This window comes from Oncorhynchus mykiss, chromosome 19 (assembly GCF_013265735.2).
Source record: "Oncorhynchus mykiss isolate Arlee chromosome 19, USDA_OmykA_1.1, whole genome shotgun sequence".
Classification (NCBI taxonomy): domain Eukaryota; kingdom Metazoa; phylum Chordata; class Actinopteri; order Salmoniformes; family Salmonidae; genus Oncorhynchus; species Oncorhynchus mykiss.
In genome coordinates, this window is record NC_048583.1 from 63,571,254 (window position 1) to 63,585,304 (window position 14,051).

General features: G+C 39.6%; 1 protein-coding gene across 1 annotated transcript in view; it reads right to left on the reverse strand.

Moving 5' to 3' along the window:
• The window catches only part of si:ch211-10a23.2 (GLECT and Gal-bind_lectin domain-containing protein), a 15,058-nt gene extending 4,343 nt beyond the window's left edge, over positions 1-10,715 (reverse strand). Inside the window, exons 1-3 of the mRNA XM_036955364.1 lie at positions 10,568-10,715; positions 10,017-10,102; positions 8,526-8,706 (exon numbers count right to left, since the gene is read on the reverse strand). Of these exons, the coding sequence (XP_036811259.1) occupies positions 8,526-8,706; positions 10,017-10,102; positions 10,568-10,597 (297 nt within the window). The 5' untranslated portion in view covers positions 10,598-10,715. The remainder of the gene's footprint in view (positions 1-8,525; positions 8,707-10,016; positions 10,103-10,567) is intronic.
• Between the last annotated feature and the right edge of the window lie 3,336 nt (positions 10,716-14,051).

Consider the following 14,051-nt stretch of genomic DNA (forward strand, 5'->3'; position numbering starts at 1 on the left):
TATCTAATAGTGTAGGATGACTGTAGGCCTGTCTATAACTGTAGACCTATCTAATAGTGTAGGATGACTGTAGGCCTGTCTATAACTGTAGACCTATCTAATATTGTAGGATGACTGTAGGCCTATCTAATATTGTAGGATGACTGTAGACCTATCTAATATTGTAGGATGACTGTAGGCCTATCTAATATTGTAGGATGACTGTAGGCCTGTCTATAACTGTAGACCTATCTAATATTGTAGGATGACTGTAGACCTATCTAATATTGTAGGATGACTGTAGACCTATCTAATATTGTAGGATGACTGTAGACCTATCTAATATTGTAGGATGACTGTAGACCTATCTAATATTGTAGGATGACTGTAGACCTATCTAATATTGTAGGATGACTGTAGGCCTATCTATAACTGTAGACCTATCTAATATTGTAGGATGACTGTAGACCTATCTAATATTGTAGGATGACTGTAGACCTATCTAATATTGTAGGATGACTGTAGACCTATCTAATATTGTAGGATGACTGTAGACCTATCTAATATTGTAGGATGACTGTAGGCCTATCTAATATTGTAGGATGACTGTAGACCTATCTAATATTGTAGGATGACTGTAGACCTATCTAATATTGTAGGATGACTGTAGACCTATCTAATATTGTAGGATGACTGTAGACCTATCTAATATTGTAGGATGACTGTAGACCTATCTAATATTGTAGGATGACTGTAGACCTATCTAATATTGTAGGATGACTGTAGACCTATCTAATATTGTAGGATGACTGTAGACCTATCTAATATTGTAGGATGACTGTAGACCTATCTAATATTGTAGGATGACTGTAGACCTATCTAATATTGTAGGATGACTGTAGACCTATCTAATATTGTAGGATGACTGTAGACCTATCTAATATTGTAGGATGACTGTAGACCTATCTAATATTGTAGGATGACTGTAGACCTATCTAATATTGTAGGATGACTGTAGGCCTATCTAATATTGTAGGATGACTGTAGGCCTATCTAATATTGTAGGATGACTGTAGACCTATCTAATATTGTAGGATGACTGTAGGCCTATCTAATATTGTAGGATGACTGTAGACCTATCTAATATTGTAGGATGACTGTAGGCCTATCTAATATTGTAGGATGACTGTAGACCTATCTAATATTGTAGGATGACTGTAGACCTATCTAATATTGTAGGATGACTGTAGACCTATCTAATAGTGTAGGATGACTGTAGACCTATCTAATATTGTAGGATGACTGTAGACCTATCTAATATTGTAGGATGACTGTAGACCTATCTAATATTGTAGGATGACTGTAGACCTATCTGATATTGTAGGATGACTGTAGGCCTATCTAATATTGTAGGATGACTGTAGGCCTATCTAATATTGTAGGATGACTGTAGACCTATCTAATATTGTAGGATGACTGTAGACCTATCTAATATTGTAGGATGACTGTAGACCTATCTAATATTGTAGGATGACTGTAGACCTATCTGATATTGTAGGATGACTGTAGACCTATCTAATATTGTAGGATGACTGTAGACCTATCTAATATTGTAGGATGACTGTAGACCTATCTAATATTGTAGGATGACTGTAGACCTATCTAATATTGTAGGATGACTGTAGGCCTATCTAATATTGTAGGATGACTGTAGACCTATCTAATATTGTAGGATGACTGTAGGCCTATCTAATATTGTAGGATGACTGTAGACCTATCTAATATTGTAGGATGACTGTAGACCTATCTAATATTGTAGGATGACTGTAGGCCTATCTAATATTGTAGGATGACTGTAGACCTATCTAATATTGTAGGATGACTGTAGACCTATCTAATATTGTAGGATGACTGTAGACCTATCTAATATTGTAGGATGACTGTAGGCCTATCTAATATTGTAGGATGACTGTAGACCTATCTAATATTGTAGGATGACTGTAGACCTATCTAATATTGTAGGATGACTGTAGGCCTATCTAATATTGTAGGATGACTGTAGGCTGTACCTTGACCTGACTGTGACTGTAGCATGACTGCTGGCCCGTGTATGACTGCTGGCCTGTGTTTGACTGCTGGCCTGTGTGTGACTGCTGGTCTGTGTATTAATGTAGGCCGACATGTATGACTGCTGGCCTGTGTTTGACTGCTGGCCTGTGTTTGACTGCTGGCCTGTGTGTGACTGCTGGCCTGTGTATTAATGTAGGCCGACATGTATGACTGCTGTCCTGTGTATGACTGCTGGCCTGTGTATGATTGCTGGCCTGTGTATTAATATAGGCTGACATGTATGACTGCTGGCCTGCGTTTGACTGCTGGCCTGTGTATGACTGCTGGCCTGTGTATGACTGCTGGCCTGTGTATGACTGCTGGCCTGTGTATTAATATAGGCTGACATGTATGACTGCTGGCCTGTGTATGACTGCTGGCCTGTGTTTGACTGCTGGCCTGTGTATGACTGCTGGCCTGCGTTTGACTGCTGGCCTGTGTATGACTGCTGGCCTGCGTTTGACTGCTGGCCTGTGTATGACTGCTGGCCTGCGTTTGACTGCTGGCCTGTGTATTAATGTAGGCTGACATGTATGACTGCTGGCCTGTGTATTAATGTAGGCTGACATGTATGACTGCTGGCCTGTGTTTGACTGCTGGCCTGTGTGTGACTGCTGGCCTGTTTATTAATGTAGGCTGACATGTATGACTGCTGGCCTGTGTTTGACTGCTGGCCTGTGTGTGACTGCTGGCCTGTGTATTAATGTAGGCTGACATGTATGACTGCTGGCCTGTGTGTGACTGCTGGCCTGTGTGTGACTGCTGGCCTGTGTGTGACTGCTGGCCTGTGTATTAATGTAGGCTGACATGTATGACTGCTGGCCTGTGTGTGACTGCTGGCCTGTGTGTGACTGCTGGCCTGTGTATTAATGTAGGCTGACATGTATGACTGCTGGCCTGTGTGTGACTGCTGGCCTGTGTATGACTGCTGGCCTGTGTGTGACTGCTGGCCTGTGTATTAATGTAGGCTGACATGTATGACTGCTGGCCTGTGTGTGACTGCTGGCCTGTGTATGACTGCTGGCCTGTGTGTGACTGCTGGCCTGTGTATTAATGTAGGCTGACAAGTATGACTGCTGGCCTGTGTGTGACTGCTGGCCTGTGTGTGACTGCTGGCCTGTGTATTAATGTAGGCTGACATGTATGACTGCTGGCCTGTGTGTGACTGCTGGCCTGTGTATGACTGCTGGCCTGTGTGTGACTGCTGGCCTGTGTATTAATGTAGGCTGACATGTATGACTGCTGGCCTGTGTGTGACTGCTGGCCTGTGTGTGACTGCTGGCCTGTGTGTGACTGCTGGCCTGTGTGTGACTACTGGCCTGTGTATGACTGCTGGCCTGTGTATTAATGTAGGCTGACATGTATGTATGATTAAGCCCCATAAGTGTTACATTTGGTTGAGATCTGGTGACTGAGACCGCAACGGCATATGGTTTATATCCTTTTCATGCTCATCAAACCATTCAGTGACCACTCGTGGCTTGTGCATTGTCATCCTATGGTGGCATAGCCATGGTAGCTAAAATAATTGCCTGCCCAGCATTTCTATACATGACTCTAAGCATGATGGGATGTTAATTGCTTAATTAACTCAGGAACCACACCTGTGTGGAAGCACCCGCTTTTAATATACTTTGTATCCCTCATTTTGGCAGTTACCTGTATGTATTAGTGTAGATCTGTGTATTAGTGTATATCTGTGTATTAGTGTAGATATGTGTATTAGTGTAGATCGCTCTATTAGTGTAGATCAGTGTATTAGTGTAGATCTGTGTATTAGTGTAGATCTATGTATTAGTGGAGCTCTCTCTATTAGTGTAGATCTGTGTATTAGTGTAAATCTGTGTATTAGTGTAGATCTATGTATTAGTGTAGATCTGTGTATTAGTGTAGATCTGTGTATTAGTGTAGATCTATGTATTAGTGTAGATCTAATTATTAGTGTAGATCTGTGTATTAGTGTAGATCTATGTATTAGTGGAGCTCTCTCTTAGTGTAGATCTGTGTATTAGTGTAGATCTGTGTATTAGTGTAGATCTATGTATTAGTGTAGATCTCTCTATTAGTGTAGATCAGTGTATAAGGGTAGATCTGTGTATTAGTGTAGATCTATGTATTAGTGGAGCTCTATCTATTAGTGTAGATCTGTGTATTAGTGTAGATCTGTGTATTAGTGTAGATCTATGTATTAGTGTAGATCTGTGTATTAGTGTAGACCTGTGTATTAGTGTAGATCTATGTATTAGTGTAGATCTATGTATTAGTGTAGATCTGTGTATTAGTGTAGATCTATGTATTAGTGTAGATCTGTGTATTAGTGTAGATCTGTGTATTAGTGTAGATCTATGTATTAGTGTAGATCTGTGTATTAGTGTAGATCTAAGTATTAGTGTAGATCTGTGTATTAGTGTAGATCTAATTATTAGTGTAGATCTATGTATTAGTGTAGATCTATGTATTAGTGTAGATCTGTGTATTAGTGTAGATCTATGTATTAGTGTAGATCTAATTATTAGTGTAGATCTATGTATTAGTATAGATCTATGTATTAGTGTAGATCAGTGTATTAGTGTAGATCTATGTATTAGTGTAGATCTAATTATTAGTGTAGATCTGTGTATTCGTGTAGATCAGTGTATTAGTGTAGATCTATGTATTAGTGTAGATCTATGTATTAGTGTAGATCAGTGTATTAGTGTAGATGTATGTATTAGTGTAGATCTAATTATTAGTGTAGATCTATGTATTAGTGTAGATCTATGTATTAGTGTAGATCAGTGTATTAGTGTAGATATATGGATTAGTGTAGATCTATGTATTAGTGTAGATCTATGTATTAGTGCAGATCAGTGTATTAGTGTAGATCTATGTATTAGTGTAGATCTATGTATTAGTGTAGATCAGTGTATTAGTGTAGATCTATGTATTAGTGTAGATCTAATTATTAGTGTAGATCTATGTATTAGTGTAGATCTATGTATTAGTGTAGATCTGTGTATTAGTGTAGATCTATGTATTAGTGTAGATCTAATTATTAGTGTAGATCTATGTATTAGTGTAGATCTGTGTATTAGTGTAGATCAGTGTATTAGTGTAGATCTATGTATTAGTGTAGATCTATGTATTAGTGTAGATCTATGTATTAGTGTAGATCAGTGTATTAGTGTAGATCTATGTATTAGTGTAGATCTATGTATTAGTGTAGATCAGTGTATTAGTGTAGATCTATGTATTAGTGTAGATCTAATTATTAGTGTAGATCTATGTATTAGTGTAGATCTATGTATTAGTGTAGATCTGTGTATTAGTGTAGATCTGTGTATTAGTGTAGGTCTGTGTATTAGTGTAGATCTATGTATTAGTGTAGATCTATGTATTAGTGTAGATATATGTATTAGTGTAGATCTGTGTATTAGTGTAGGTCTGTGTATTAGTGTAGATCTATGTATTAGTGTAGATCTATGTATTAGTGTAGATCTATGTATTAGTGTAGATCTAATTATTAGTGTAGATCTATGTATTAGTGTAGATCTAATTATTAGTGTAGATCTAATTATTAGTGTAGATCTATGTATTAGTTTAGATCTGTGTATTAGTGTAGATCTGTGTATTAGTGTAGATCTATGTATTAGTGTAGATCTAATTATTAGTGTAGATCTATGTATTAGTGTAGATCTAATTATTAGTGTAGATCTATGTATTAGTTTAGATCTGTGTATTAGTGTAGATCTGTGTATTAGTGTAGATCTATGTATTAGTGTAGATCTAATTATTAGTGTAGATCTATGTATTAGTGTAGATCTAATTATTAGTGTAGATCTATGTATTAGTGTAGATCTAATTATTAGTGTAGATCTAATTATTAGTGTAGATCTGTGTATTAGTGTAGATCTGTGTATTAGTGTAGATCTGTGTATTAGTGTAGATCTGTGTATTAGTGTAGATCTATGTATTAGTGTAGATCTGTGTATTAGTGCATATGTACACTACCGGTCAAAGGTTTTAGAATACCTGCTCATTCAAGGGTTTTTCTTTATTTTTACTATTTTCTATATTGTAGAATAATAGTGAAGACATCACAACTATAAAATAACACACATGTAGTAATCATGTAGTAACCAAAAAAACAAATCAAAATATATTTTATATTTGAGATTCTTCAAAGTAGCCACCGTTTGCCTTGATGACAGCTTTGCACACTCTCGGCATTCTCTGGCTGGGAGCTGTTAAATACACAGACATATCTAGGCCCGTGTTTTAAACAGCTCCCAGACATATATAGGCCTGTGTTTTAAACAGCTCCCAGACATATCTAGGCCCGTGTTTTAAACAGCTCCCAGACATATATAGGCCTGTGTTTTAAACAGCTCCCAGACATATCTAGGCCTGTATATTAAACAGCTCCCAGACATATCTAGGCCTGTATATTAAACAGCTCCCAGACATATCTAGGCCTGTGTTTTAAACAGCTCCCAGACATATCTAGGCCTGTGTTTTAAACAGCTCCCAGACATATCTAGGCCTGTGTATTAAACAGCTCCCAGACATATCTAGGCCTGTGTTTTCTAAACAGCTCCCAGACATATCTAGGCCTGTGTATTAAACAGCTCCCAGACATATCTAGGCCTGTGTTTTAAACAGCTCCCAGACATATCCAGGCCTGTGTTTTAAACAGCTCCCAGACATATCTAGGCCTGTGTTTTAAACAGCTCCCAGACACATCTAGGCCTGTGTTTTAAACAGCTCCCAGACATATCTAGGCCTGTGTATTAAACAGCTCCCAGACATATCTAGGCCTGTGTATTAAACAGCTCCCAGACATATCTAGGCCTGTGTATTAAACAGCTCCCAGACATATCTAGGCCTGTGTATTAAACAGCTCCCAGACATATCTAGGCCTGTGTATTAAACAGCTCCCAGACACCTCTAGGCCTGTGTATTAAACAGCTCCCAGACATATCTAGGCCTGTGTATTAAACAGCTCCCAGACATATCTAGGCCTGTGTATTAAACAGCTCCCAGACATATCTAGGCCTGTGTTTTAAACAGCTCCCAGACATATCTAGGCCCGTGTTTTAAACAGCTCCCAGACATATCTAGGCCTGTGTATTAAACAGCTCCCAGACATATCTAGGCCTGTGTATTAAACAGCTCCCAGACATATCTAGGCCTGTGTATTAAACAGCTCCCAGACACCTCTAGGCCTGTGTATTAAACAGCTCCCAGACATATCTAGGCCTGTGTATTAAACAGCTCCCAGACATATCTAGGCCTGTGTATTAAACAGCTCCCAGACATATCTAGGCCTGTGTTTTAAACAGCTCCCAGACATATCTAGGCCTGTGTTTTAAACAGCTCCCAGACATATCTAGGCCTGTGTATTAAACAGCTCCCAGACATATCTAGGCCTGTGTTTTACACAGCTCCCAGACATATCTAGGCCTGTGTATTAAACAGCTCCCAGACATATCTAGGCCCGTGTTTTAAACAGCTCCCAGACATATCTAGGCCCGTGTTTTAAACAGCTCCCAGACATATCTAGGCCCGTGTTTTAAACAGCTCCCAGACATATCTAGGCCCGTGTTTTAAACAGCTCCCAGACATATCTAGGCCTGTGTATTAAACAGCTCCCAGACATATCTAGGCCCGTGTTTTAAACAGCTCCCAGACATATCTAGGCCTGTGTTTTAAACAGCTCCCAGACACATCTAGGCCTGTGTTTTAAACAGCTCCCAGACATATCTAGGCCTGTGTTTTAAACAGCTCCCAGACATATCTAGGCCTGTGTATTAAACAGCTCCCAGACATATCTAGGCCTGTGTATTAAACAGCTCCCAGACATATCTAGGCCTGTGTATTAAACAGCTCCCAGACATATCTAGGCCTGTGTTTTAAACAGCTCCCAGACATATCTAGGCCCGTGTTTTAAACAGCTCCCAGACATATCTAGGCCCGTGTTTTAAACAGCTCCCAGACATATCTAGGCCTGTGTATTAAACAGCTCCCAGACATATCTAGGCCTGTGTATTAAACAGCTCCCAGACATATCTAGGCCCGTGTATTAAACAGCTCCCAGACATATCTAGGCCTGTGTATTAAACAGCTCCCAGACATATCTAGGCCTGTGTTTTAAACAGCTCCCAGACATATCTAGGCCCGTGTTTTAAACAGCTCCCAGACATATCTAGGCCTGTGTTTTAAACAGCTCCCAGACATATCTAGGCCTGTGTATTAAACAGCTCCCAGACATATCTAGGCCTGTGTTTTAAACAGCTCCCAGACATATCTAGGCCTGTGTATTAAACAGCTCCCAGACATATCTAGGCCTGTGTATTAAACAGCTCCCAGACATATCTAGGCCCGTGTTTTAAACAGCTCATTATTGTAGAACTATATTTATAAATGTACCGTCCCTATGAGTGTAGTGGGCTTTATACCTTGAAGGGCTCCCCAGCAGCAAAGGGGAAGAATGACAAGGTGTTCTCTGATGTCCCCCAGTTCCCGGCCAGACGGGCGTTCCTCTGCACAGCTTTAGCCAGGAAGTTGACCTTTACCTGCAAACCCACGTCTCCCTCAAAGTCCTCTTCCACTGGATCACTGGACAGGGACACCACCATGCTAGGCGGAATAAACAGTGGTGCAGATGTAGAATTCAGGCAAACAATCTAAACATGGTTGATTTAAAGACCCAGGCAAAAACCATTCTGTCAAAACACGTGATATTCCTGTGTTATATATATTTATTACCCACACTATGAGGTTGTAAAATAACACTGTGAAATTGTGAAAATTATATATACATATATATATATATATATATATATATATATATATATATATATAAAATAATGCTGTTTAAATGTAAGAGCTGTTTGTAAAGACTGCATTACGTTTCAACCTGTTTTGTTGGGATGGAGTTTTGACCTGCCTGGTGACATCACCACAGTAAATTAGTTAATAGACCAATAAGAAAGAGAGTTCCAAACCTCTCTGCCAATAACAGCTAGTTTTCAGTTTTTCCCTCCCCACTCAGGCCACTCCCAAACAGTCCAAGCTAAATTATTGCTTGAGAAATGGCTCTTTGCAAAGAAAACAATCACAGTAAGCTACTTAATTGTTAACCAGAAATAATTTGATATTGACAATAAAAAACAGCAAAACAAATGCAGCTACAGAGAGATACAATAGTGACATCGTCTGTCTATTTGACATTACCACAAGCTGTGAGCACAGTACCAGGCTACCGTAATCAGATAGGGCTGAATCATTTACAGAGTAAAGTATTTCAGGGCAGGCCACAAAGGATCAAAACCCTATAGTGACTTTAAAATACAAACATTAGAACTGGGATTGTTTTATGTTCTTCGTCATCCACTCCATCCCATAGATAAATAGGGGATAAATGATCTTATCTCCGCACAGAGCTCCTAGCAGAGAGGTCAGCTCACCGAACACTTCATGGGTTCTGACATTTTTCCCACGTATTGAATTAAACAATACATTAGTCAATTAGAGAAATATTCCCGACGACAAAGAGAGTGAAGAAAGATGTGAAGAAAGAGAGTTAAAATCCTGTTGCATGGTTGCTAAAATCAGAAAGCTCAAAAGCTTTACATGGAATTATATTCTACAATTTGCACTCTTAGATATTTATTTTCTCTTGCAGTATTCTGAAATTGCCCAGAGCTATAGGATCTCGATATAGCAGTATCTTCAATCCCTCCTGATCTCAACTCAACTACACGGTGTGATGCGCTGCACAATCCTCCCATTGTCTCTGTGCCTGCCTTGACGGTGGACTTGCAAATGTCAAACGCAGACGGTCCATTCATTCACTCACGTCACACTCAGATTTAAAACGGTAAATTAAACAATTAATTTCCTCAGGCTACAGAAGAGACATTGAAAGCAGGTGTCTGTTTACCAACCTCTGAGGCTTCTTGTTAACAATACCCATGACAACCAGTCTCATCGTGGGCCGCAGCCCACCTTTTATTGTCCCGACATATTCCTCCTGAAACATAGTGGCTGGAAATAAGGCTACATGCAACATATACATAATATTATTCTTAGATATCACCACAGTGGTTAGCTGAATGACAGCCGCCGTTGACAATACATTGTTTCTTTATCGATTAGAAGAGGGGGTTCTTTGAAATAAGTGAAATAGCTGATCAGTCTTAATTGATGATTGATTTTCAGAATTCTAAGAATGCTCCAGGCGAACTTTAGCACTAAACAACAGGCTACAATTCAGTATGCACTATTACTGCTACCAATTATTCCATTCGGGTAGATGGATTTCATTCTTATTCAATAAAATGTAATCATGTGAATAAGAAAAAAACAGTTGCATTCAGTTGTTTTGTGATAACCTAATAATCTCATTTGAAAAATCACGAAATGACAATATACGTCAATCTAAAATAAAAGTGTAATCCAACCAAAGCAATAGGGAAAACCAGACGAGGTTACTTACATTTTCTATCTTGTTGTCCTTTTCTGCCATTCCCCCTCTCCTTTCTTTCAATGTGAGATATCTGCACCGGGTGGTGTTGGGAGCGTGATGCCAAGAGGAGCTCGAGATACTATAGTAGAGCTGGCAAACCCCGCCTTCCGCTCGTTGTCATAGCGACAGGCTCCTGATAAAATAAGTGGCACTGAATGATGGTTATCAAATATTAATGTGATGAGGGTGCACGATCCCACTTATCAAGTGTGAGACCCTTTCATTCCAACAGGGTATTTAAAACAAAATTTTAAATAATGCTGTTCACTCATAACATAAAATAATTCCCAAATAGGAGATTTTCCCAACCTGGCAACCATTATAATAAAATAATTGTTACTCAGATTTGCGTAAGCTTAGGTTAATGGTGGATATATACCTTGCACAACATTAATAGCCTATAATATGATAAAGAAACTCAAGTCTGATGATGAGCTGTCTAATGGTTGCCAGTTTGGTTTGGGGAAAACTCCCCCTTCCCATACCCAATTCTTTAAGTTTAAGAAAAGGCCTAGCCTACTATTAGCCAATATTGGACAATATATAACACATTTGTATGGCCACTTGGGCCATAGAGATAGATAGAGGACTCTAGTGCCCAAAAGCCTGTTTTAGCATGGGCAGAGCCATTGAGGACTATCACCATTTTGAAGTAGTCAACTGGGTGGGACACTAGAGATAAGTAGAGGACCCATCTTTATATCTGTGCCATTATAGCGTCTGTGACAGCATGGGCAGCTCCATTGAGGCTACAGCCCACGGGAATACCGACCCAGGTAACAACTTTGACTACTTTAAAATGGTGGGAAAATGTCCGAAACCCTCAATTGCACTGCCCATGCTAAAATGGCCAGCAGCGTTGCAGTTCTTGACACAAAACGGTGCGCCTGCTGCCTGGCACCTGCTACCATACCCCGTTCAAAGGCACTTAAATATTTTGTCTTGCCCATTCACCCTCTGAATGGCACACACACACACTATCCATGTCTCAATTCTCTCAAGGTTTAAAAAATATTATTTAACCTGTCTCCTCCCCTTCATCTACGCTGATTGAAGTGGATTTAACAAGTGACATCCATAAGGAATCATAGTTTTCACCGGGTCAGTCTGTTATGGAAAGAGCAGGTGTTCTTAATGTTTTGTACGCTCAGTGTAAGTAGTAGTAGATGATGCCCTCCATGGCGCTTGGCCGTCACTAATTACCACAGCTACAAAGTCATAATTATGGCTAAACGATGTGTATGTTTCTACAATTATTTTCTTAACATCTGATGTTAAACCTAACCACACTGCTAACCTTAAATTAAGACCAAAAAGCTATGTCGTTTTTGTTAACTATTTTTTTTTAACGATATAGCCAAAATGATGCGATGTCAATATAATGATGGCCTGAGCTCACCGAAAGGCGAGCTTGTGTGTAATTTGTTTTACAATGCACTGTTTCTAAATGTAATGACATATCCGAAGGTGGCTGGGCGGGTTATACGCTTTAACGCCACGCTCAATAACAATGTCTCTATTTAAGCGTTTTATCGCTGGCGCTGTAGTCACCCAAAACATTATTTGAATTGTACAATGTAGCTAAGGGATGAGGCTTTATCATACATGTTAAATTAGACCAATTCACCTACTTATGGTAACACAACATCACTATCAACAAAAAAATAATTGGAGATATGGACTATCCTGCAAGCGTACAGCCACTGCTCTAGACCTGTACCAAATACGAAACTCTGTGGCTGTACTGTCTTTGTTAGAAAGGCGACACCCCAGATGATCCATTAAAAAAATCAGATAGTCTAGTAGCGACTCTAACAATGATGGAAAAGGCAGGCAGAAGCGGGCAAGATCAGGTGGGACCATTCTAGCCAATGAGAGGGCAGATAAGCGTGTAAACACGTAGGGGTTCTCACTATTTACCACAGCCACAATGTCAACAATGGCTAAATCGTACAAAATGTATGAGGGGGGGGAGGAATGCTTTTTGCTTTTAATTTAAGGTTCGGGTTAGGCATAATGTTATCAGTGCGGATAAATTGTGGGTTTAATATCACATTTTAGAAATAAGTGGGGTTGACGACTTTGTGGCTGTGTTAACTAGTCACGGCCTAGCCCAATATTGGACTAAAGGAGCCTAAAACGTCACCGTACACCAGTGGCGGTTGGTGCCGTTTAAGATTAGGGAGGACGATTATTATGACCTATTAATCATGGGTTTCTCTCTATAGCAGCATATCGGATGGCTGTCATTCATATTCCATTCACCCGGCTCAATGTAACATCGATAGGTTTTTGGCTACTACATAAAATGTTCACTATACCCATCATGAGGTTGCTACAACCTAGCCTGCGAATGGAAGTTTATAATGTCGAGAAACAAATTGGCATCATCAAGATGACAGATTCAATAACACATTCAATAACTCCTTGCACACTCTTGCCTGCATCTAGCTGATCTAGGGTGTAATCATTAGTCCAACAGTTGCAAACAAGAGTTTATATTGGACAAATGCAGGTACGTTTATCCCCGTTTCGTTCTGCTTCCTTCCATTTATGAAATGTTTTTAACAGAATTGTCGGAATGAATACATCCCTAATCATCCACACAGTTCACTTTAATAGCAGTCTCGTTTCACCTTTTCCCTTGGCTTGTGGACAGAAACAAACTTTCAAAGCCAAACCTTCATACCATGACCGCTACACACAGCCTACATCATTGTCACCATATTAGCTAACGTCAGCTAACGACAGTTCATGCTGCAAGAGCTCTGATAGGTTGGAGGACGTCCACTGGTGGTCATCATAATTACTGTGTAGGTCTATGGAAGGGAGTGAGAAAAATGAGTCTCCTAAGTTTTCTGTTGAAGTCAATGTACCAACGGGAGGACGGAAACCAACTGTCCTCCGGCTACACCATGGCACTACCCCAGAGAGTGTTGTTGAGGCTACTATAGACCTTTATTGTGTGTTTTAGTCAATTATTTGGTTATGTGAATATACAGTACCGGTCAAAAGTTTGGACACACCTACTCATTCCAGGGTTCTAGAACACCTACTCATTCCAGGGTTCTAGAACACCTACTCATTCCAGGGTTCTAGAACACCTACTCATTCAAGTTTTTTTTTTTTTTTTTACTATTTTCTACATTGTAGAATAATAGTGAAAACATCAACAATATGAAATAACACATATGGAATCATGTAGTAACCAAAAATGTGTTAAACAAATCACAATATATTTTATATTCTTCAAAGTAGCCACCTTGATGAGAGCTTTACACACTCTTGTCATTTATTCCTGTTTATCAATCAAGGTGAGACTGACCATGGACAAGGCGCAGGAGAAACAGGAGAGCTACCGGAGCAGAATCAAGAAGGGGACCAAGTACTACAACATCTATCTCAATCTCCTCATTCAAAGACTCAATCATGGACCCTCGTACTGACAGTTGTG